The 23,314-nt window shown below is 42.7% G+C and overlaps 1 protein-coding gene across 1 annotated transcript in view; it reads left to right on the top strand.

Moving 5' to 3' along the window:
* Window positions 1-2,041: 2,041 nt before the first annotated feature.
* LOC134347087 (uncharacterized) overlaps window positions 2,042-23,314 on the top strand; it is a 136,095-nt gene continuing 114,822 nt past the window's right edge. The window contains exon 1 of the mRNA XM_063049200.1: window positions 2,042-2,166. Within this exon, the coding sequence (XP_062905270.1) occupies window positions 2,137-2,166 (30 nt within the window). The 5' untranslated portion in view covers window positions 2,042-2,136. The remainder of the gene's footprint in view (window positions 2,167-23,314) is intronic.

The following is a 23,314-nucleotide window of genomic DNA, read 5'->3' as shown; positions in this document are numbered from 1 at the left end:
CATTTAGAACAGAGTTGAGGAAAAACTTTTTCACACAGAGAGTTGTGGCTCTGCCTCAGAAGGCAGTGGAGGCCAATCCTCTGGATTATTTCAAGAAAGAGTTAGATAGAGCTCTTAAAGATAGCAGAGTCAAGGGATATGGGGAGTAGGCAGGAAAAGGGTACTGATTGTGGATGATCAGCCATGATCACAGTGAATGGCAGTACTGGCTAGAAGGGCTGAATGGCCTACTCCTGCACATATTGTCTATTGTCTTGCTGCTGCCATTAGGAAGAAGGTACAGTAGCCTCAAAACTCACACCACTGTTCAGGAACAGTTATTACTGCTCAACCATCAGGCTCTTTGAACCAAAGGAAATAACTTCACTTGTTCCATCATTGAAATGTTCCCACAACTTATGGACTCACTTTCAGGGGCTCTTCAACTCATGTTCTCAATATTTATGTTTATTTATTTATTATTATTATTACTCATTTCTGTTTGCATTAGCACCGTCTTTTGTGCATTGTTTGAATACCCAAGTCTGTGTGGTCTTTCCTTGATTCTGTTATGGTTATTATTCTGTGGATTTACTGAGCCTGCCTGCAAGAAAATGAATCTCAGTGTTGTATATGGTGACATATATGTAGTTCGATAATAAACTTACTCTGAACTTTGATCAGCTGGTATATCCGATGGTAAATGGCAGATAGAATTTAATTCCAATAAATGTGACATGATGCATTTTGGGAGATCCAATCAGAGTAGGAAGTACACAAAGTAGGATAGGGCCCTTGGATTACCGCAGAACAAAGAAATATTAGTCTCCAAGTTATTTGACCCTGAACAGGGTGGTGAAGAATGCTTATCGAATGCTAGCCTGTAACAGTAGGGGCTCAGAATATAACAGTATTAAGTCTTGGTACAGCTTTGGGAACACTTTAGTTAAGCCACTGGCGGAGCACTGTGTGCAGTTCTGGTTGTCACTCTATAGCAGGGGTTCCCTCCTGGGGCCCACAGACCCCTCGGTTAACGGTACAGGTCCATAAAAAGTTGGGAATTCCAGCTCCATAAGAAGAACACCAGACATACTGGAACAGAGCATTTTAGTTATGAGGAGAGTCTAGGGAGTTTGGATGTTTTCCTCGGAGTGGCAGAGACTTAGGAAAAACCTGCTGGAAGTATACAAAATTATAAGGGGCATAAATAGGGTGGACAGTGAGAAACCTGTTCCATGAATAGACATAGGTTTAAGATGAGGAGTCTGATGGTTAACTTTACAGGAAATGAAGTAAATATATGTAGTCTTTTTCCCAGGGAAAGAAAATCAAAAACTAGAGGACATAGATCTAAGGTGAGAGAGGTAAGATTAAGAGCATGGGAAGCATCTACTTTGTTACCTATTACTTTCCTGCAAGTCAGGTTCTTGAATCCTTCGGCACTGTCCTAATCTTACCTCAGCAATGATCTCGTACTACTTTTGACTTGTCTCTGACACTGTCTTGTTTTGCATTTTTAACTTGTATAATTAGTTAGTGTGTTGTCGAAATCTATGTGCCTGTGACTCTGCTGCAAGCAAGTTTTCATTACAGTATGCTGCACCTCAGCATACCTCTGCTCATGGCAATAAACTGACGACTCGAACTTCTTCACACAGAATGTGCTCAGTATGCGGAACGAGCTTCCAGTGGAAGTGGTTGAGGCATTAACGCTATTTAAAGAAAGGTTTGAAGGAATATGGGTCAAACGCGGGCAAATGGGACTTGATTACATGAAAATCTTGTTGGCATGGACAACGAAGCTAAAGGGCCTATTTCCGTGCTACGTGACTGGATGTCAGGTGGATGTAAACGGGTAGTTGGGTCAGCACGCACTCGAAGGGCCGGTTTCCACCAGCTGGACAACCTGCAGTCGCTGCGAACCGCCCCTTTTCAGCCAACTTTTCGACTCATTGGCCTGGCCAATGGCGTAAAGTCTTTGGAAAGGAAATTCGGCTTCTGCGTCACCCTCCGCAGCCGCAGCCGATGACGTAGCTGCGTTTGTTTTGGCGCGCGCCGGCCCGACGCCTTGTACTAGACGCGCGACCTACGTTTGAACGGAGGAGGAAAAAACCGCGAAAGCGGCAGAGTAACGGCTGGCGGCGGCGGCGGCTCACGATGAACGAACAGGCGGCACTGCCTCGGCTGGTGGGTCTTCGGCGGCCTTGGGTCTGGGCTGGGGAAGCGTAAGGAATTATTAAGTTGTCAACGTTACTGTCAAGAAAGGAAGTGGGAGAGGGTTGAGGGAGGGGAGGAATGGATAGGGTGGGAGAGGAGGGTGTGCAACATGTTGTGTTTAGGTTCGTTGTGAAAGTTGGCGGACTATCCACCCGTTCTCCGGACTCTCGGACTGACAGACCGCCCCAACAGCGCAGTTCAATTAGTGAATAAAAATGGGCGTGGGGGTGTTAATCGAAATTGTGGTTATAAAAGTGATGAAAACAAAGTCTATTTCCCTAATAGAATGGGAGTTAATATAAAACTCGGAGCAGTCCCCATAACTTGAAAGTTATTCAAATATTTATTGGTGCAACAGATTGACCTGAACTATCCTAGATAATTAATGTGAGATTTCTTTGTCGTAGACTTGGAGATCCCTGTATGTATAATTATTAAGGGACATGAGAAAGATCTTGTACAAAGACAAAGAACAGTATGCAATTCAGTGATTATAGGGATAGAAAGCTGTAAGGAAGGTGATCAGAGTTGCAATGAATTGCCAAGTAAAAGCTTGATTGAAGTCTGAATCTGAAAGACTGCACTGAGGCTTCCAAAGATACTGTAATTTAAAGGTATTCTGTAATCTTTCCACGGATGCTGGCCGACCTGCTGAGTTCCTCCAGGGTGTTGTGAGTGTTGCTTTGACCCCAGCATCTGCAGATTATTTTGTGCCTGTAATTTAAAGGTTCTTTGATATTGGAAGCAGGCAATGAATGAGTTGGCAAACAAGTTGAAATAAGTACTTGGTATCAAGTTTTGTGATGCAGAATGAAAATGATGTATCACTGGAACAAGAAAGGCTCAATGAAAAAGAAGAAGAGCAGTTAGACTATTGGTGTGTGAGATCTGAGAGCACAGCCTCAGAATAAAGGGATGTCCATCTAATATAGGTCAGGAATTTCTTCAGCCAGAGGGTGGAGTTATTGCTTCAGAGGGCTGTGGAGGCCAGGTCAATGGGTGTGCTTAAGACAGCAATCGATTGGTAATTGATCAATAGGATGGTTTAAGGTTATGAAGAGAAAACAGGAGAATGGAATTTTGAAAAAATCAGCCATGATTGAATGGTGGAGTAGACTCAGTGTGCTGAATGATCCCTGTATCTTATGGTCTTATGTGTAAAATTAGACTTGTATTTCAACGTATTTCAAACTTTCTGTTTCACAGTATTTAAAAGGAAAGGATGCATTTGCTAATCCTTTATTCCAGTTTCAAAAATAATGTCACTTGAGAAATTATTTCTTTGAATTGGGAAAACCATTATCTCTCCATGATGGGAACACCCGGCACCACTTTGCTGTCCTCCTTCAATTTGGGCACTGAGGGTCTAATGATTCTCAGGAGTAGTGGAGATGCAAAAAATTTCAGTGAAGCTAAGAGAACATCCTTGAATTTCTTTCTTTGTCCATCTGGTAATCTTTTGTTGTGACAAAGCCCAGAGTAGAGTGCTTTTTCTAGCAGTTTGAAATCTGGTGTGTGTGCATCATAGTCTGTGGCATTGTGGCACCAACTGAGTTTATCAGAGCCTCCATGCTGGAGATGTTAGTTTGGGTGGTTACTTTGACATTTATTCATTTACCTTGCCTGTGGACTTGAAGGATTTTTGCAGAGACAACATTGGTATTACCACTCCAGTGTGCCTTGAGCAAAATGCTCTAAATAGTCCAGTCTAACCAGTATGGCGCTGGTGATATACTGTGATGTTTTGTGGAAAACTCAGTTGAAAGTACATTTATTGTCAAAGCAGTATATAGCATACAATCCCGAGATTCATCATCTTGAAGGCAGCCACAGAAACAAAGAAACACAATAGAACCTGTTGAAAGAAAAGCCCCACTCAACAAGACCATCAAGCATTCAATGTGTGAAAAAACAGATCGTGCAAACAATAAAAATTAAACAGCTGATATTAACCGCAAAGTCCATGGTTGCAGAGTCAGTTCAGTTCAGCACTGAAGTGCCCTGATCAAATCGCGATCAAAAGAAGTAAACAAAAGCTCAAGGAACATGAACTGCAGTGTCCCCAAAAGTGAGTCCACAACGGAGGAGTGTGGTAGAGCAAAGGGATCTGGGAATACAGGTGCATAATTCGTTGAAAGTGGCATCAAAGGTAGATAGGGTCATAAAGAAAGCTTTTGGCACATTGGCCTTCGTACATCAATGTATTGCTTACAGAAGGTGGGGTTTTATGTTGATATTGTATTTGGTGTTGGTGAGGTCTAATTTGGAGTACTGTGGGCAGTTTTGGTCACCTACCTACAGAAAAGATGTAAATAAAGTTGAAAGAGTTCAAAGAAAATTTACATGGATGTTGCTAGGTCTGGAGGACCTGAGTTATATAAGGAAAGATTGAATAGATTAAGACTGTATTCCTTAGAATGTAGAAGTTTGAGAGGAGATTTTGTCGAGGTATACAAAATTATTAGGGATATAGATAGGGTAAATGCAAGCAGGTTTTTTCTGCTAAGTGTGGGTAGGACTACAACCAGAGGTCATGGGTTAAGGATGAAAAGTGAAATGTTTAAGGGGAACATGAGGGGAAACTTCATTCAGAGGGTTGTGAGGGTGTGAATGAGCTGTCAGCACAAGTGCTGCATGCGAGCTCGATTTCAAAGTTTTAGAGAAGTTTGGATAGGGACATGGATGGTAGCGGTATGGAGGACTATGGTCCCAGTGCAGGTTGATCAGAGTAGGCAGTTTCAATGGTTTCAGCATGGGCTAGAGGGGCCAAAGGGCCTGTTTCTGTGCTGTACTTCTCTATGACTCTATGAGATGAGTGGAAGCTATCTAGAAGCCCGATGACTGTAGGGCGACAGCTGCACCTGAACCTAGGTTCCAATACCGCTGCATTTTCCGCATGCTGACAGACAGTGCTGAACACCAGTTCATTTTCCCCTCTCGTCCTTGATGATCTTAATTCTGTTTGATGCCTAAATTGGCACAGAGCAATGGAGCCAACCACAGGTTCATGTTCTGCCATAAGGCGCAGTGTACTTCCTCAGCGGTGGCCGTAGCTGCACGTAACTAGTAAATCCTCCAGAAGATCACAAAAGCGCCAGGTCATAGAGTAGCCCAAAAATACATTCTTAAAAGGGAAATTACATGCTGCAATTGATCGCAGTTCAGAAGAAGTATGTTAGAAGAAGAGTATCTAGTAGTTTTGTAAGCTTGCTGCAATATGTTGCCATGGTCACTGGCGCCTTCTTGCCAGAGATGGATGACAGGTTGAGCACCCTTTATCTGAAATAGAAGTTGATGAAAATTTCAGAAACATTGAATAAAGTGAAAAACAAAGACCTTGATTGAGTATTGAAAGAGTGGATTTATCAGCATTGGAGTAAATATATGCTGTTTAAATATAGGCTAATCATGAAAAAAGCAAAGATCTGTCATAATGATCTGAAAACTGAAAGTAATTGTGAATATTCAGGAGGCTGGTTGCAGAAATCTAAGAAAAGGCACAGTATTAACTTTTTAAAGATTTATGGTGATAAAGCTTTTGCTCATCACAAAGCAGCAGAGAAATTCATTGAGTTTTCCATGATCGTTGTTGATGGAAATCTAACACTCTGCATCAGTAGATATGTGTGATAAACAAGATTAAGACAAAGACTGCTTACTGGTAACATACAGATTTCGAGTTGGAACCCGAACTATCTCATTATACTGTATATTCCAAAACTCGAAATGTTTTCAGCCTCAAGCATTTCGGATAAGAGGTACTCAAGCTGCAGTAGATGTACTTCTGAACTGTGATCATTGCAATCCGCGACCTGTAATTTCCCTTTAAGAAACATACTTTTGAGCAGTCTCAACAAACCAGCGATTTTGAAGGATTCAGTAAACTTGACTTTGAGGAATGCATGTATGGTATTGCATTTGCAGTGGATGAAGGTTGGCCGTTGCTAGAAGAGCCAAATTAAACCGTGGAGGCCTGAGAATGGAAAACAAACCGGTGCTCAGCTTCACCACTCTGCCAGCCAAGATGACCCACCTAAACCCACCCTGCCTGCCTGTGTTTGCCTCCTCCTCCCCCTCCCCCCTTCTTACCACCATCTGGTGGGTGGTGTAGGAGTCTTGGGTCCTGTGCCGTAAGGATCAGGAATAGTTGCTGCCCTATAACCATCAGATTTTACTTGCCTCAACGCTGAACTGAATAGACACCCTGTAGACTCACTCTTGGAGACTCTGCTGTGTTGTGTATGGTTTTCGTGGATTCTGTTCTATCTTTTTATTTTCCTGTTAGTGCTGCAAAAAATGAATCTCAGTGCTTTATATGGTGTACATACTTTGATAATAAATTTACTCTAAGCTTTGGTTCAGAGGTGTAGAGGAGGCTGGTCTTCATTGCTACTTGTTCAACCATAAGAATTGTGCTAGTTTTGAGATGTTGATCTTCAAATATTCATGCATTTACGGTCAAGGGCTGTGTTATTGCACTGATGGTAATGCTGATATTCCTTATTGATGTCCATCTTCAGTGAGATATAGTTATAGAGAAGTGGTCCATAAGTGGAGACGAAGGTAGACAGGATGGTGAAGAAGGTGTTTGGCATGTTTGTTTTCATCATTGCTGCTAGAGGGACATGAACTTGGTGAAAGACACCTTGGTGATTGCACTGCTCCTGGGAAACGCGGTCTCATTCTGCCCTGCAGAGCTGATGTACGGTTAGAATGACAATAAAGTTTTTTGAATCTTTTGAATCTTTGAATCTTTGGTCTCTGAAACTTACTGGTTTTCTGACAGTGTAAGATGTCTGATAGTGAATATTGCAGACTGGCATGTTCCAGGCAACAGGAGTAGGTGCTGAGGTGTGCACTGAAGCTTGGTGCAACCATTGCTTAAGGCTCTGAGAAGGATCACAGTCTAAGGTCCTTCTGCTACCGCATATGGAGTGGAGTTGAGTGGGAAAGCACCTCAAGCAATGAAAGGGGTATCATCTCAGTGAGCCATGTATGTGGCTGTGGTCTTTTTCTTTAAAAGTTTACAATACTGAATGCAATGACCGTGAAGGCAAGTTTTTTTTGCTCTGTTCCTTCTTTTGTATATATATATTTTTATTTTGAATAAAGTCTATTTTTGAAACAGTGGATTCCAGGTACTTGGGCCACACCCGGACCAGTATATTTTAGCCCAATTAAGTGGCTATCTAAATTAGCCAAATGGAAAGAGTTAAAATGTATAAAAAAGACAGACAACTGTTTAGCTGAGTAAATTATGTATTTAAATGAAGTACAGAACTAATATTGCTACAGCACTATAAAACTGTATTAGTTCCTAATAGTTACCAACGTAGGAATTCATCTAGTGTACATCTGTTCTTTTGACTGTAAATGAACAAAATCAGTGCAACATTATCTAGTCCAGATAATGGACTGCCTTCATATAATGCTTTAGACAATTCCAACCTCCAAATCTTCATTTTCATTGTAACATTCAAGATAATTATTGATACCTTCAAATTCTTCATAGTTCCTAGCTTGTTGAATTAGTGAAATTGTTTCATTTTCAGTCCTGGCCATTTCTGGCATCTCTAAGCCTGAATGCTTGAAACTGCAGTGAGCAAAACAGTTCTGAATTGTCTTGCTGCTTATTTCTTACTAATGATCAGTGCAAAAATTACTGTCTTCTGAATGCAAATGCATGCAACTGAGGCTATTTAAAAAGTGTTCAATCTAAGCACGGTGTAGTATCTAGTGGCCACACAAGTGCACGCAACTGCGAGTAGTTAGAAACTGTCCCAATTGAAGGGCATAGTGTCCCAAATAAATGTCGGGAATCCTGGCTATTTTCTCAATTAGTTTTTGTCTTTATTAGTTGTCCCAAATAAGTGGTTGCCCTGATTAACTGATGACCCAATTAACCAGAATCCACTGTATTAAAGAAAAAGGCATTGGGATGTCATGTTTCAGCTGTATAAGATGTTGATAAGACTGCATTTGGAATACTGTGTATGGTTCTATTTGCCTGGGTATAGTAAAGATGCAGAAACTATTCATGAGGATGTTACTGGGACTGGAGGATTTGAGGTACAGGTTAGGCTGTTTAGAAACTGTGATTAGACTGAGACCTTCTGCAATGTAGGAGGCTGAAGGATGACCTCATGGAGGTTTATAAAATCACGAGAAATGTAGATGAGGTGATGTTCTTAGTCTTTTTCCTAGGCTAAAGCAATCTTAAAACTAGAATGCATATGTATAAGGTAAGAGGAGAAAATTTTAAAAGGGATCTGAAGGGCATCTGTGTTTTATATGGAATCTACAGAATGAGCTGCTGGTGGAAGCTGAGGAGGTGGGTTCAATTTAAAGTCTAGAAGACAGTTGGGCAGGCACAGTACTGTGCAGAATTCTGAGGCACGTATTCTGTATATAGCTAGGGTGCCTAAGACTTTTGCATGTTAACATGGAGAGGAGAGCAAGTTTGTAAATCTGGCAAGAGCAAATAGATGTTGAGCGCCACGGGAGGGGTGTGAGACAGGTGGCAGAGAAGAAGTGCTAGGGATGGGAGGGGGGGTGCATGCAGACACACACAACTGTGAGACACCAGGCAAGGTGATCTGATTACAAACAATTGGTTTATTGATCATTACAGAATGCCTCTCTGGTGCTTCCCACTCTCTCCCCTCTCCCTTCTCTTTTTCCCAACCATGATTCCCTTCTCCCTGCTCCTTTCCCGCTCTCAGTTTACAATAGAGACCCATATCAAAATCAGATTTATCATCACTCACATGTCATGAATTTTTTTGTTGTGGCAGCAGTACTGTTCAATACATAAAATTACTGCAGTACTGTGCATAGGAAAGGTTTAGAGGGATACGGGCTAATCGTGGGGAAATGGAAGTTTGACATCTTAGATGAGTTGGGGCATAGGGTTTACCTCATGTTCTTTGACATTCCAGGATATTGTTGCAGACCTTCATTGTATAGGGTTGTACAATAACCTTTATTCTACGGGGTGTCTGAAGTATCTACAATCTGATGAACTGTGGAAATAGCAAATGGCATGCTCTCAAGTTACAATTGGAGAGAACTATGTTTTGAAGTGATTTGGAATGTTGTATTAGTGTGTAGCTCAGGTAAAAAAAAATCTGAGAGGGGTGGCAAATTTAAGGGATTTAAATGGTTACTATTTTGGTTAGTGGGCACATGTCCAAGTGGTTAAGGCCTTCGACTAGCGACCTGAAAGTCGTGAGTTGGAGCCCCAGCCGAGGGAACGTGTTGTGTCCTTGAGCAAGGCACTTAACCACAAATTGCTCTGCGACGACACTGGTGCCAAGCTGTATCGGCCCTTGCCCTTCCCTTGGACAACATCGGTATCATGGAGAGGGGAGTCTTGCAGCATGGGCAACTGCCAGTCTTCCATACAACCTTGCCCAGGCCTGCACCCTGGAGAGTGAAGACTTTTCAGGTGCAGATCCATGGTCTCGCAAGACTAACGGATGCCTTAATTTTGGTTAATCACGATAAAGCACTGATCCTTTTAAGATCTTTTGAATTACAAGAATAGAGAATTTAGGGCCCTTAGATTGGCCATTCTGCAGTTGTGGTTTAAAACACCTTCAAAAAATCTAGAATATTTATCCCTAACATGCTGATTGAGGCAAGGTCAGCAGAAAATATCAAAATATGACATGTTTAAGCTTTTGTAGTACAGTGTGTTCAGGTTTACAGAGCAATGATGAGAGTGATAGAACTACGTCAATCTGCTGTGCCACCTCTTTGGAAATCTCAGTAGCTTGACATCTGGTTCATTTGATTTTGTTTCTTGTGCTCCCTTTGAGCTTATTGGAACCCCATTACAGCGTTCTGTTTAACCTAATCAGGGTCTTGTTTTCCTTTGTCCTTTTAAACGCAACTGATTCACTGGAAAACTTTGTGTTTTATTGTGAAAGATCTTTAAAAAAAAATCTTGGATCTGTATTGGGTAATAGTATTAATTACATATGTCCATATCTGTCTATCCAGCAATACAAAACTCGTGATGGTGCTGGATTGTCAGATTTTACAATAGATGGAGTTAACATACAGATCAACCATGATTTAGGAGAGGAGAAGATGGCGGCGCGACGCAGTGCGCAGCGGCCACTCTGGTGATGAATATCTGTTTTTTGTCAAGTAGGGTGCCGTGCCCTTCAATTGAGACAGTTTCTAACTACTCGTAGTTGTGTGCACTTGTGTGGCCACTAGATACTACACTGTGCACAATCCTGATTTGATGGAGGCAGACGTGAGAGCACAGAGGAACATCTGGTGAGACTTCTGAAATGCCTGTTTCGCTGCCACTGCTACTGTGTGATCCAGAATCTCCGGAGGGGAAGGCCCCCGAGTCCTCTGCTTTGCTTGTTGCTCGGCAGCCGGGGCGGGGTCGAAGCACTCGGCAGAGATGGTGCTTGGTGTCGGAGGGCTGGTCGCAGGCTCGAAGTTTTCGGATGGACTTAGAGTCAGCTGTGGTTGGGTGCTTCCAGGGTGCTGCGTTGGCAAGTTTGCGGTGCTGGAGGTTCATGGCAGGGAGAGTTTCTCCCTTCTACCGTCTGCGTGAGATGATGAGGCTGTCGGGACTTTGAGACTTTTTTTCTTATCGTGCCCATGGTCTGCTCTTTATCAAATTACGGTATTGCTTTGCACTGTTGTAACTATATGTTATAATTATGTGGTTTTTGTCAGTTTTAGTCTTGGTCTGTCTTGTGTTTCCGTGATATCATACTGGAGGAACATTGTATCATTTTTAATGCATGCATTTCTAAATGATAATAAACAAGGACTGAGTGTCCTCATAGTCTAGTCTAATCTAATCTAATTTATTTGAAGAGCAGAACAGCAAAACAAGCCCTGTTTCTTATCCCCACCTAGGCACTCACACAGTCCTCTAATCCCAGAACAAGCAATTTTGGCCTCCAGCCTCCAATGAACTTGCAGATTCACAGATATTGGGTTTCAACTTCCTCAGTGAACTCGGGGCTCCAGCCATCAAGTGTCAACCTATGGATGACCCTATATGGGGACTGTGAACGCTAGACCTCAAACGCTACACTCTTTGATGACAGGACTCCAAACAGCCCTTGACCTGAACACTCTGATGACTGAGACCCTGAACACTAGGCCTCGAATGTTGATTCACCTACCCAGCAGCTCATGATTCCTGCCCGCATGGTACTCCAATCCTGGAACCCACTGACACCTCGCTGGTGGGGGGGGGGGTTGCCACCAGCCTTTGTCAACACTGATCTGCTCGCCCGACATCCAACCATGGACGTCCTTTACTCCGTGTTCAAGTCACTGGTCAGACATAAAATGGAGGCCTAGAATCCAACCTGACCCTTAACTCTATACTGCATGACCATCCTTACAAAGTTTAAAAAACAACCAAGTCTGATCCATGACCTTGACAGAGATCATAGTTCTTTATCTTTTGACTGAAAACATTTTATCTGTTCCTATACAGTTACTAATGTTAAATCAAGTGCCAGTACACCCTATCCTCATTATATGCGGGGGATACGTTCCTTGAAGTTGACGCATAATGTGAATAATTATTTAAATAGAGAAAATAGGGATGCGTTCTTGAGGGCTTCCTAAATATGTTTTATCTGTAATTTATTCACATTTTAATACCAATATGACACAAAAGCAGTATCACAAGGCAACATTGGTATTATATTTAATCAATTTAAGGTAATATTCAACGTAATAAATCATAGAAAGTTTACATACTAGGGAGTACAAGTCTCACCAACAGTGGCGGGTGTGTTTGCTCCCCGGGAGACGAGTGGTTGTTGTGGTGTCGGGCAGCTTTACATGGATGAGGTGGATGGTTGTGTGTCGTCAGGATCATCAAGGACAGCCAGGAGTGAAGGAAGACTCACAGAACTCTCAGTACTGCCGGTAGCAGGAGATGACACTGTTTTGAAGAAGGTGGTGAGGATTGTTTGCTTGGCAGCATTTTGTTTTTCAGCATAAATTTGCTTGTAGGGAAGAAGGCTTGACTGCAGGGAACGACTGAAATGCTGACTCCGTTCTAAACTTGGGTCCGTGTCCATCGCCATTTGTGCCAAGTGTTCTGCAACCTTAAAAAAACTCTGCCAGTTGCTTCAGAGTGGAAGACCTGACCTCTTTCCAGGATTCTTCAATGTTGTTGATGGCGTGTCTGATGTTGAAGGTAAACTCCTGGGATTTTCAGAATCGTCTGTTGCTTGCACATCTGAGAGACAGTTTGCCGTAAAAAAAAACGCCTTGAATGTGGATATCACACCTTGGTCGAGTGGTTGAATAAGCGATGTTGTGTTAGGTGGCAGGAAATGTATTTATGTTAGGATAAATGCTGTCCAAATGTTTAGGATGGGCTGGTGCATTGTAAAGCAACTAAAGAACTTTAAAGGCAAGATTCTGTTCCCGGCAGTAGTCTTCAGCCTCAACAGCAGAATGATTAGCAAACCAATCTTCAAAGATTTGACCAGTGACCCATACTTTCTTGTTAGCTGCCCAGTGGACAGGAAGCATATTCTTACTCAAACCCTTAAGAGCACAGGGGTTTAATGAATGGTAAATTAAGAGAGGCTTCATCTTACAGTGTCCTTTGGCATTGGAACACATAAGCAAAGTCAATTTATCCTTTGCTGCCTTGAAACCTGATGCAATTTTTTCATCCTTATGTAGCCCCCCTGGCCACCCTCAGGGTCGCTCGGCTCGCTGTCGTCTAGGGAAACAGCCTCGGCCCCGCCAAACTGGATAATTTGTTTGTGTGGATGCCGTGTGAGGTACCCGACCCCGCCCAAATAACAGACAATACACCAGATGCAATTAAATGATTTACAGTTTATAGATATTACTGGAACTATATAATTAAAAGAGAATAAAATATAAAAGGAAAATAAAAGGCGCCACACTTATCAAAGTTCAATCTCTTTGTGCACAAAAACCATTGGAGCTCAAGGACCTTCTTCTTCACCCTGCGACCCCCTCGGACCACCTCGACCGGCCGCCTGGGACCAACAACGGTGGTTGACCAGACGCTCCACATGAGTCCGTCTCCGTCTCCTCGCCGAACGTCCCACTCGGGGTCCGACCCCGTTAGCGGACTCACAGCACCTCGTCCATCCTCTGTCTCGCTCTCCCGCCTTCTGCCCCAAAACCCCGCGCATACAGTATTTTCAAATACACCAAAACCGTAACAACTATCCCAATTGGTTAATAACGTATTTCTTATCACCCTCTAAACCACAACACGCTGCTAGCGCAAACTTTCTCAGCGTTTAACACAACAAAGCCGCATTCCCCAGATTAACATAATAAAGACGCCATTTTAATTAGCCTCCGTAGTAACATAAAAATCGAAACTCCCTTACACTTACTTATGTAAGTGCGTTTCGGCATACGCTTCCAAAAAAGCCCGGTCTTGTCTGTATTAAACACCTACTTTGGTGTGATGCCCAACTCAGCTCTCATAGCCCGCAACTGCACAGGGTAGAGTCCCAGAGCTGTGTTACCTTCACCTGACGCCGCCTTGTTTATAATTTCCAACTTTTTTTCCAAGTGTTAAAGCGGTTCTCTGCTGCTTGGCTGATGGCCCAGGACTTGACATCGGACGCTTAGGAGGCATAGTTAAATATTTCATGCACAAAATCACTGCGCCATAGGTAAAAACACAGAAGTTTAAGAGTGCAAGATCGCACATCCACACGTTGCCAAAACCAATGCGAGACTGGTGGGAGTGAGACTGTGAGGCATGCGCATGTGACTTGTATTGGCGGGAAAGCAGTGCTCCTCACATATCTCTGAGTTTTGGATGCATAAAGCAAGAAGTTGGTAGAAATAGGTTCCTCACATAACTGTGAATTCGCATTGTCTGAAGATGCATATATCAAGGATAGGGTGTACCATTTCTATAATTTTTCATCCAGTTAAATGGACGACATAATTTTGAGCCTGGCATTGATTCTGACATGGTCCCGGAGGACTGAAAAATTGCAAATGCCACTCCACTCTTTAAGAAGGGAAGAAGGCAAAAGGAAGGAAATTATAGGCCTGTTAGCCTAACCTCCATGGTTGGGAACGTGTTGGAGTCTATTAAGAATGAGGTTTGGAGACTAATGATAAAATAAATCAGTTGGCATGGTTTCTGTAAAGGGAAATCTTCCTTGACAAAACTGTTAAGAGTTCCTTGAAGAAGTAACCAGCAGGGTGGACAAAGGAGAGGGAGTGGATGCCATTTACTTAGATTTTCAGAAGGTGTTTGATAAGATGCCACACATGAAGCTGCTTAACAAGATAAAATGCTGTGGTGTTATGGGAAAGATGCTGGCGTGGGTAGAGGCAGGTTAACAGCAAGTGGGAATAAAAGGGGCCTTTTCTGGTTGGCTGCCAGTGGTGTTCTTCAGGGGTAATTATTGGGGTTGCTACTTTTCACACTGTTGTCAGTGAATTAGATAATAGAATTGATGGCTTTGTGCAAAGTTTATGGATGATACGAAGACAGGTGGAGGGGTAGGTGTGTTGAGGAAGCAATGTGATTGCAGCAGACTTAGACAAATTGGAAGAATGGACAAAAAAGTGGCAGATGAAATACAGTGTTGGGAAATGTATGATAATGGATTTTGGTAAAAGGAACAATAGTGCAGACCATTGTCTAAATGGGGAGAAAATTCAAACATCAGAGGTGCATAGGGACTGAGGAGTCCTCATGCAAGACTCCCAAAAGGTTAATTTACAGGTTGAGTCTGTGGTAAAAAAGGCAAATGCAATGTTGGCATTTATTTAGACCATAAGACATAAGAGCAGAATTAGGCAATTTGGCCCATTGCGTCTGCTCCATTCAGTCATAGCTGATCCTTTTTTTCCCTCCTCAGCCTCAATTCCTGGCCTTCTCAGAATCAGAATCGGGTTTATTATCACTGGCATGTGTCGTGAAATTTGTTAACTTAGCAGCAGCAGTTCAATGCAATACATAATATAGAAGAAGAAAAATAGATAAATAAATCAATTACAGTATATGTATAATGGATAGATTAAAATTCATGCAAAAACAATTATTACATACAGGTGTCCCCCGCTTTTCGAACGTTCACTTTATGAAACCTCACTGTTACGAAAGACGTACATTAGTACCCTGTTTTCGCTAACAGGTTTTTTCACTGTTATGAAAAGAGCAGTGCGCGAAAAATGGCGGCGTGCGAAAAAAAGGCTGCATGTGAAGAAAAATGGCGGCGTGCGGAAAAAAAAAGCAGCGCGCGCCCTGAGCAGCCAAGCTCCTCCCCCAGAACTGCATTCTAGCCGTCATTGCTTAAACATGTGCTTTATCTTGATTTATTTTGTGCATCCGTTAGCAAGATGAGTTCGAAGGTATCGGAAAAGCCTAAAAGAGCTCGTAAGGGTATTACACTTAGAGTAAAACTAGACATAATTAAGCATTTCGATCGTGGTGAACGAAGTAAGGATATCGTCCACATGTTGAACTTGCCTGCATCCACCATTCGCACTATTTATACGTAGAGAGAAGAAATCTTGAAAGCTGCCGATGTTACTGTTGGTTCTGCTCGTAGCAAAGTGGTCTCTCTTAGTCGGCATCTAGTAATGGATAAAATGGAAGGTCTATTGCTTGAATGGATTGATGGGTGTACAAAACGTGGTGTTCCTTTAAGTTATCTTATACTTAAGGAGAAATCAGTCAGTCTTTTTAATAAGCTGAAACAGAAAGCACTGGCCGATGGTGATGAAAATTTTGCAAAAGTGGAATTTAAGGGTAGTCACGGGTGTTTGATCGGTTTCTGAGGCAAGGGCAGCTTCGTAGTTTAACATTTACTGGAGAGAGTGCTTTGGCTGATAACTGAAGCTGCTGAAAGGTTCCCAGCAGAACTGAAGAAAATAATTACAGAAGGTGGTTATTCGTATAAGCAAGTGTTTAACTGTGACGAAACTGCAATTTATTGGAAAAAATTGCCGAGTAAGACATTTATTTCGAAAGAAGAAAAGCAGGCTAAGGGACACAAGGCATCGAAGGACAGGTTTACCCTAATGCCTATTATTAACGCCACTAAGCCTCTACTAGTGTAACGTTCAGAAAATCCGAGGGCACTTAAAGACATTGATAAGAAAACACTTCCCGTTGTGTTCCGTTCACATCCAAGCAGTTGGAACACCCAAGTGCTTTTTTCTGAGTACATGAGCAGATATGTTAGTCCTTTTGTTGAAAAATACTGTAGAGAAAATAACTTCAATAATAGGTGTCTTGTGATTGTCGATAATTGTGCTGCTCATCCGCCTGCCATTACCGAGTATGGCAGTAACATTCATGTTGCGTTCTTACCGCCGAATACGACATCGTTGCTGCAGCCCTGTGACCAAGGCCTAATAGCCACAATTAAGGCTTACTATACACAAAATGTGATGCGTTTTATTGTAAATGCTATGACAGAGAGGGCAACTCCAAAGCATCTTTGCGAAAGATCTGGAAAGACTACAATATAAAACTGGCAATCGCCAACATTGGAGATGCTCTCGATAGGCTAACAGTCTCGATGAGAAATTGTGTTAGGAGGAAACTATGTCCCGAAGCAGAGAACGATTTTAAAGGCTTCGAACCATCAACAATAAATATGACAATAGTGAGCTTGGCTAATGAGGCTGGGTTTGTGGAAGTTGACGATGATGATGTTGAAGAGGTTTTGGCATCCCATGACCAAGAATTGACAGATGAAGAGCTGATGCAATTGCAAGAGGAAAGGATAACAATCGAAACCGAACACAGTATTGAAAATGAAGTCGTCCAGGGACTGAACGTGAAGCAGTTGCGTGAGATTTTCGCTGTGATTGACAGCGCTGCAATGATTGCAGAAAAGTATGACTTTAATTTTGAAAGGGCACGTAGGTTTAGGGCAGGTTTGCAGGATGTTTTGAGTGCTTACAAAGAACTCTGATCTAAAAATGCACGAGGCTCAGCAGTCAAATATACTGTCGTTTTTCAAGCCTTGCACATCAGCCACAACAGATGACGAACCTCGATCTTTGACATCGAGGCAGGCAGACATAGAAGAAGATGACCTGGCTGCCCTATTGGAAATAGACTACGATGAGATGACACCCCAGTCCCCTCTACCTCCCACCACCCCAATTTCCGATGACTCAGCCTAAAACACCATCCCGATTCCCGTAAGTGAAACTACACTGTACATACATTATTTCTACTTTATATAGGTTGTGTATTTTTGTGTTATTTAGTATGATTTGTTATTTGGTATGATTTGGCAGCCTCATAGCTTAAAGGTTACTGGAGAGAGTGCTTCTGCCCAGAGTGCATGCGTGAGATTTTCGCTGCGCTAGACAGTACTTCAATGATTGCAAAAAGTATTTCTACTTTATATAGGCTGTGTATTTATCATATCATTCCTGCTTTTACTATATGTTACTGTTATTTTAAGTTTTATGTGTTATTTGGCATGATTTGGTAGGTTATTTTTTGGGTCTGGAAATGCTCAAAAATTTTTCTCATATTAATAAATAGTAATTGCTTCTTCACTTTACGACATTTTGGCTTACGAACTGTTTCATTGGAACGCTCTACCTTCGGATGGCGGGGGAAACCTGTATATTAAAAAAGTGAGGTAGTGTTCATGGGATCAATATCCATTTAGGAATCAGATGACAGGGGGAAGAAGCTGGTCCTGAGTTGCTGAGTGTGTGCCGTCAGGCTTCTATACCTCCTACCTGATTGTAACAGGAGGAAAGGGAATGCCCTAGGTACTAGGGGTCCTTGATAATGGACGCTGCATCTCTGAGACACTGCTCCTTGAAGATGTCTGGGTACTTTGTAGGCTAGTACCCAAGATGGAGCGGACTAAATTTAAGACCATCTACAGCTTCTTTCTGTCCTATGCAGTAGCCACCCCGCCCCATCCCCCATACTGGACAGTGAGGCAGCCTGTCAGCGTGCTCTCCCATGGTACATATATAGAAGTTTCTGAGTGTTTTTGTTGATTTATTCAATCCCTACAAGGTCATAATGAAGAATAGACACTGTCTTGTCTTATTTGTAGTTGCATCGATATGCTGGGACCAGGTTAGGTCCTCGGAGATCTTGACACCCAGGAACTTGAAACTGCTCACTCTATCCACTTCTGATCCCTCTGTGAGGATTGGTATGTGTTCCTTCGTCTTACCCTTCCTGAAGTCCACAATCAGCTCTTTCATCTTACTGACGTTGAGTGCAAGGTTGTTGCTGTGACACCATTCCACTAGTTGGTATATCTCGCTCCTGTACACCCTCTCGTCTCCATCTGAGATTCTAATAACAATGATTGGATCATCAGCAAATTTATAGATGGTATTTGAGCTATGCCTAGCTACACAGTCATGGGTATAGAGAGAGTAGAGCAGTAGGCTAAGCAGACATCCCTGAGATGCACCAGTGTTGATTGTCAGCGAGGAGGATATGTTATCACCAATCCACACAGATTGTGGTCTTCTGGTTAGGAAGTTGAGGATTCAATTGCAGAGGGAGGTACAGAGGCCCGGTTCTGTAAATTCTCAATCAGGATTGTGGGAATGATGGTGTTAAATGCTGAGCTATAGTCAATGAACAGCATCCTGATGTATGTGTTTGTATTGTCCAGGTGGTCTAAGGCCATGTGAAGAGCCATTGAGATTTCATTTCGTCTGCGTCGACCTATAGTGGCGATTGGCAAATTGCAGTGGGTCCAGGTCTTTGCTGAGGCAGGAGTTCACTTTAGTCATGACCAATCTCTGAAAGCATTTCGTCAGCATAGATGTGAATGCTACTGGGCGATAGTCATTAAGGCAGCTCACATTATTCTTCTTGGGCACTGGCATAATTTTTGCCTTTTTGAAGCAAGTGGGGACTTCCGCCGTTAGCAGTGAGAGTTTGAAAATGTCCTTGAATACTCCTACCTGTTGGTTGAGAGAAGTTTTCAGAGCTTTATCAGGTATTTCGTCAGGATCTTCTGCCTTATGAGCGTTCACCCTCTTTTAAAGACAGCCAAACATCGGCCTCCAAGACAGAGATCAAAGGGTCACTGGGTGCAGCAGGGATCTTCACAGCCGTAACCTTCGATGCCGTGTCCAATCAAGAACCTCTCAAGCTCTGCCTTAAATGCACCAATGACCTGGACTCCACAGCTGCCTGTGGTAATAAATTCTGGAAAATCAGCACCCTCTGGCTAAAGAAATTACTCAGCAACCCTGTTTTAAATGGACACTCCTCTATCCTGAGGCTGTGCCCTCTAGTCCTAGATACCCCCACAATGGGAAACAACCTTTCCACATCTACTCTGTCTAGACCATTCAACATTAGAAAGGTTTCAATAAGAACCCCCTCATCCTTCTAAATTCCAGTGAGTACAGACTCAGAGCTATCAGACTTTCCTTGTATGATTACCCTTTCATTCCTAGAATCATCCTTGTGAATCTCTGTTGAACCCTCCAATGCCAGCACATCTTTCCTGGATGAGGAGACCAAAACGGTTCACAATACTTAAGGTTAGACCTTACAAGTGCCTTATAAAACCTCAACATCACATCCCTGCTCTTGTATTCTAGACCTTTTGAAATGAATGCTAACATTGCATTTGCTTTTCTTACCACGAACTCTAGCTGCAAGTTAACTTTAGGGTATTCTGTACAAGGACTCACAAGTCCCTTTGCATCTCAGAGTTTTGGATTTTCGCCCCGTTTAGAAAATAGTCTGCACATTTATTTCTACTGCCAAAGTGCATGACCATTCATTTACCAACATTGTATTTCATTTGCCACTTTCTTGCCCATTTTCCTAATCTAAGTCCTTCTGTATCCTACCTATTTCTTCAACACTACCTGTCCCTCCACCAATCTTCATATCATCTGCAAACTTGGCAACAAAACCATCTATTCCATTATCTAAATCAGTGGTCCCCAACCACTGGGCCGCGGACCGGTACCGGGCTGCAAAGCATGTGCTACCGGGCCACGAAGAAACAATATGATTTGGCGATATGAAACGATATGAGTCAGCTGCACCTTTCCTCATTTCCTGTCACGCCCACTGTTGAATTTGAACGCAAGCGAGGTCATTACTCACGCGAGGTTATCAGTCGGTCATTAACCTGCAGAGACAGCTGAGGCCGAGATTGCAAAAAAAAAAGAAAGCTTCCTTCAACAGAAAATACAACGAGTCGTACATAAAATATGGCTTTATTGTGACCGGTGACTCGCACGCTTCAAGCCCCCTGTGTGTGATATGTGGAGACAAGCTGTCTAATGAGGCAATGAAGCCCTTAAAACTGCTTTGGAGCCTTGAGTCCGAGCACCCTGCACTTAAAGACAAACCCGTTGAGTTTTTTGAGGGGAAAAAACGTAAGCAAGTGCTGAGAGCAACCACCTCCACAAATGTTGCTGCTGTGAGAGCATTGTACTTAGTGGCTAGCTATATTGCTAAGGCTAAGAAGCCTTTCACTGTTGGTGAAGAATTGATTCTGCCTGCTGCCAAGGACATGTGCCGTGAACTGTTGGGAGAAGCTGCAGCTAACAAGATGATACAGGTTTGTCTTTTAGCTACCGTAGTTTCAAGGAGAATCAATGACATAGCGGAGGACATCGAAGCACAGCTGTTGGAACGGCTTAACGAGTCTGGTTTCACGACCCGAGTCAAAGAGGTTGCTCCTGAATGCCATTCTACACACAGGGAAATGCTGGCTAGCCGAAAAATGTCACTTGATCTTAACAGCGTTTTGAGTGATGTTGTTGAAGTTATCAATCACATCAAAGCAAAAGCCCTGAACTCGCGTCTGTTTGAGCCCCTTTGCGAGGAAATGGATGCAGAGCACAAACGCCTTCTCTTACGCACTGAAGTCAGGTGGCTATCAAGGGGGAGAGCCCTGGCCAGGGTTTTTGAGATAAGAGAGCAGCTACAGAGATTTCTTTCAAGAAGAAAGTCACCACTGACAGCACACCTCAGTGACGAGGAGTGGATAGCAAAACTCGCTTATCTGTGTGACATCTTTCAACCTCAGTGAACTCAATTTGTCACTTCGGGGGAGAATGACAACTGTCTTCAAGTTGACAGATAAAGTGTCTGTTTTCACAGCCAAAATGGAACTGTGGGGACGGCAAATGGACAGGGGCATATTTGACATGTTCCCAACATTAGCTGGGATTTTGGGAGAGACTGAGGCTGCATCGTACTTCTCTCAGCTGGTGCGTGATCACCTGTCTTCACTGTCGACAGAATTCGAGCATTATTTCTCAACCGCAAATGACCCAAGACGTGCAAAGGAATGGGTCCGTGACCCATTTGTGAATGTCCCTGGTGAATCATCCTTGTCAGCGCAGGAAGGAGATCAACTCCTTGAGCTAGCAAATGACGTTGGGCTGAAAAGTATATTTGACATAACATCTCTGCTGGCATTCTGGATCAAAGTCAAGGCTGAATATTCTGAGATAGCCACGAAAGCACTGAAAACATTGCTTCCATTCCCAACATCATATCTCTGTGAAGCGGAGTTTTCTGCAATGCATGCAACGAAAACTACAAACCCCATTTCCAGAAAAGTTGGGATATTTTCCAAAGTGCAATAAAAACAAAAAATCTGTGATATGTTAATTCAGGTGAACCTTTATTTAACTGACAAAAGTACAAAGAAAAGATTTTCAATAGTTTTACTGACCAACTTAATTGTATTTTGTAAACATACATAAATTTAGAATTTGATGGCTGCAACGCACTCAACAAAAGTTGGGACAGAGGCATATTTACCATTGTGTTATATCACCTTTCCTTTTAATAACACATTTTAATCGTTTTGGAACTGAGGATACTAATTGTAGTAAATTTGCAATTGGAAATTTTGTCCATTCTTGCTTGATATCAGATTTCAGCTGCTCAACAGTCCGTGGTCTCCATTGTCTGGTTCTCCTCTTCATGATGCGCCATACATTTTCAGTAGGAGATAAATCTGGACTGGCAGCAGGCCAGTCAAGCACACGCACTCTGTGTCTACAAAGCCATGCTGTTGTAGCCCGTGCAGAATGTGGTCTGGCATTGTCCTGCTGAAATAAGCATGGACGTCCCGGGAAGAGGCGTCGCCTTGATGGCAACATATGTATCTCTAAAATCCAAATATACGCCTCAGAGTCAATGGTACCTTCACATACGTGGAACTCACCCATGCCATGGGCACTGATGCACCCCCATGCTGGCTTTTGCCAGTGATGCACAGATGCTGGCTTTTGCACCTTTCGCTGATAACAATCTGGCTGGTCGTTTTCATCTTTGGCACGGAGAACTCGATGCCGTTTTTTCCGAAAACTAGCTGAAGTGTGGACTCATCTGACCACAGCACACAGTTCCACAGTCTTTCGGTCCATCTGAGATGAGTTCGGGCCCAGAGAACTCGCCGGCGTTTCTGCATAGAGTTGATGTATGGCTTCTTCCTTGCGTAATACAGTTTCAAGTTGCATTTCTGGATGCAGCGATGGACTGTGTTGAGTGACAATGGTTTTCCGAAGTACTCCCGAGCCCAGGTGGCTATAATTGTCACAGTAGCATGACGGTTTCTTAGGCAGTACCGCCTGAGGGCTCAAAGATCGTGCTCATTCAACAGTGGTTTCCGACCTTGCCCTTTACGCACTGAGATGTCTCTGAATTCTCTGAATCTTTTCACAATATTATGTACTGTAGATGTTGAAAGACCTAAATTCTCTGCAATCCTGCGTTGAAAAATGTTCCTTTTGAACTGACTAATAATTCTTTCACAAATTTTGGCACAAAGGGGTGAGCCACGACCCATCCTTGCTTGCAAAGACTGAGCCTTTGATGGATGCTACTTTTATACCCAGTCATGACCTCACCTGCTACCAATTAGCCTGCTTAATGTGGAGTCTTCCAAACTGGTGTTACTTGAATATTCTGTGCACTTTTCAATCTTATTTTAATTCTGTCCCAACTTTTGTTGAGTGTGTTGCAGCCATCAAATTCTAAATTTGTGTATGTTTACAAAATACAATTGAGTTGGTCAGTAAAACTATTGAAAATCTTTTCTTTGTACTTTTGTCAGTTAAATAAAGGTTCACGTGAACTAACATCACAGATTTTTGTTTT

Source organism: Mobula hypostoma, chromosome 5, assembly GCF_963921235.1.
Source record: "Mobula hypostoma chromosome 5, sMobHyp1.1, whole genome shotgun sequence".
NCBI lineage: Eukaryota > Metazoa > Chordata > Chondrichthyes > Myliobatiformes > Myliobatidae > Mobula > Mobula hypostoma.
Note: the sequence above shows the minus strand (reverse complement) of the source record. Positions and strands in the feature narration are given on the sequence as shown.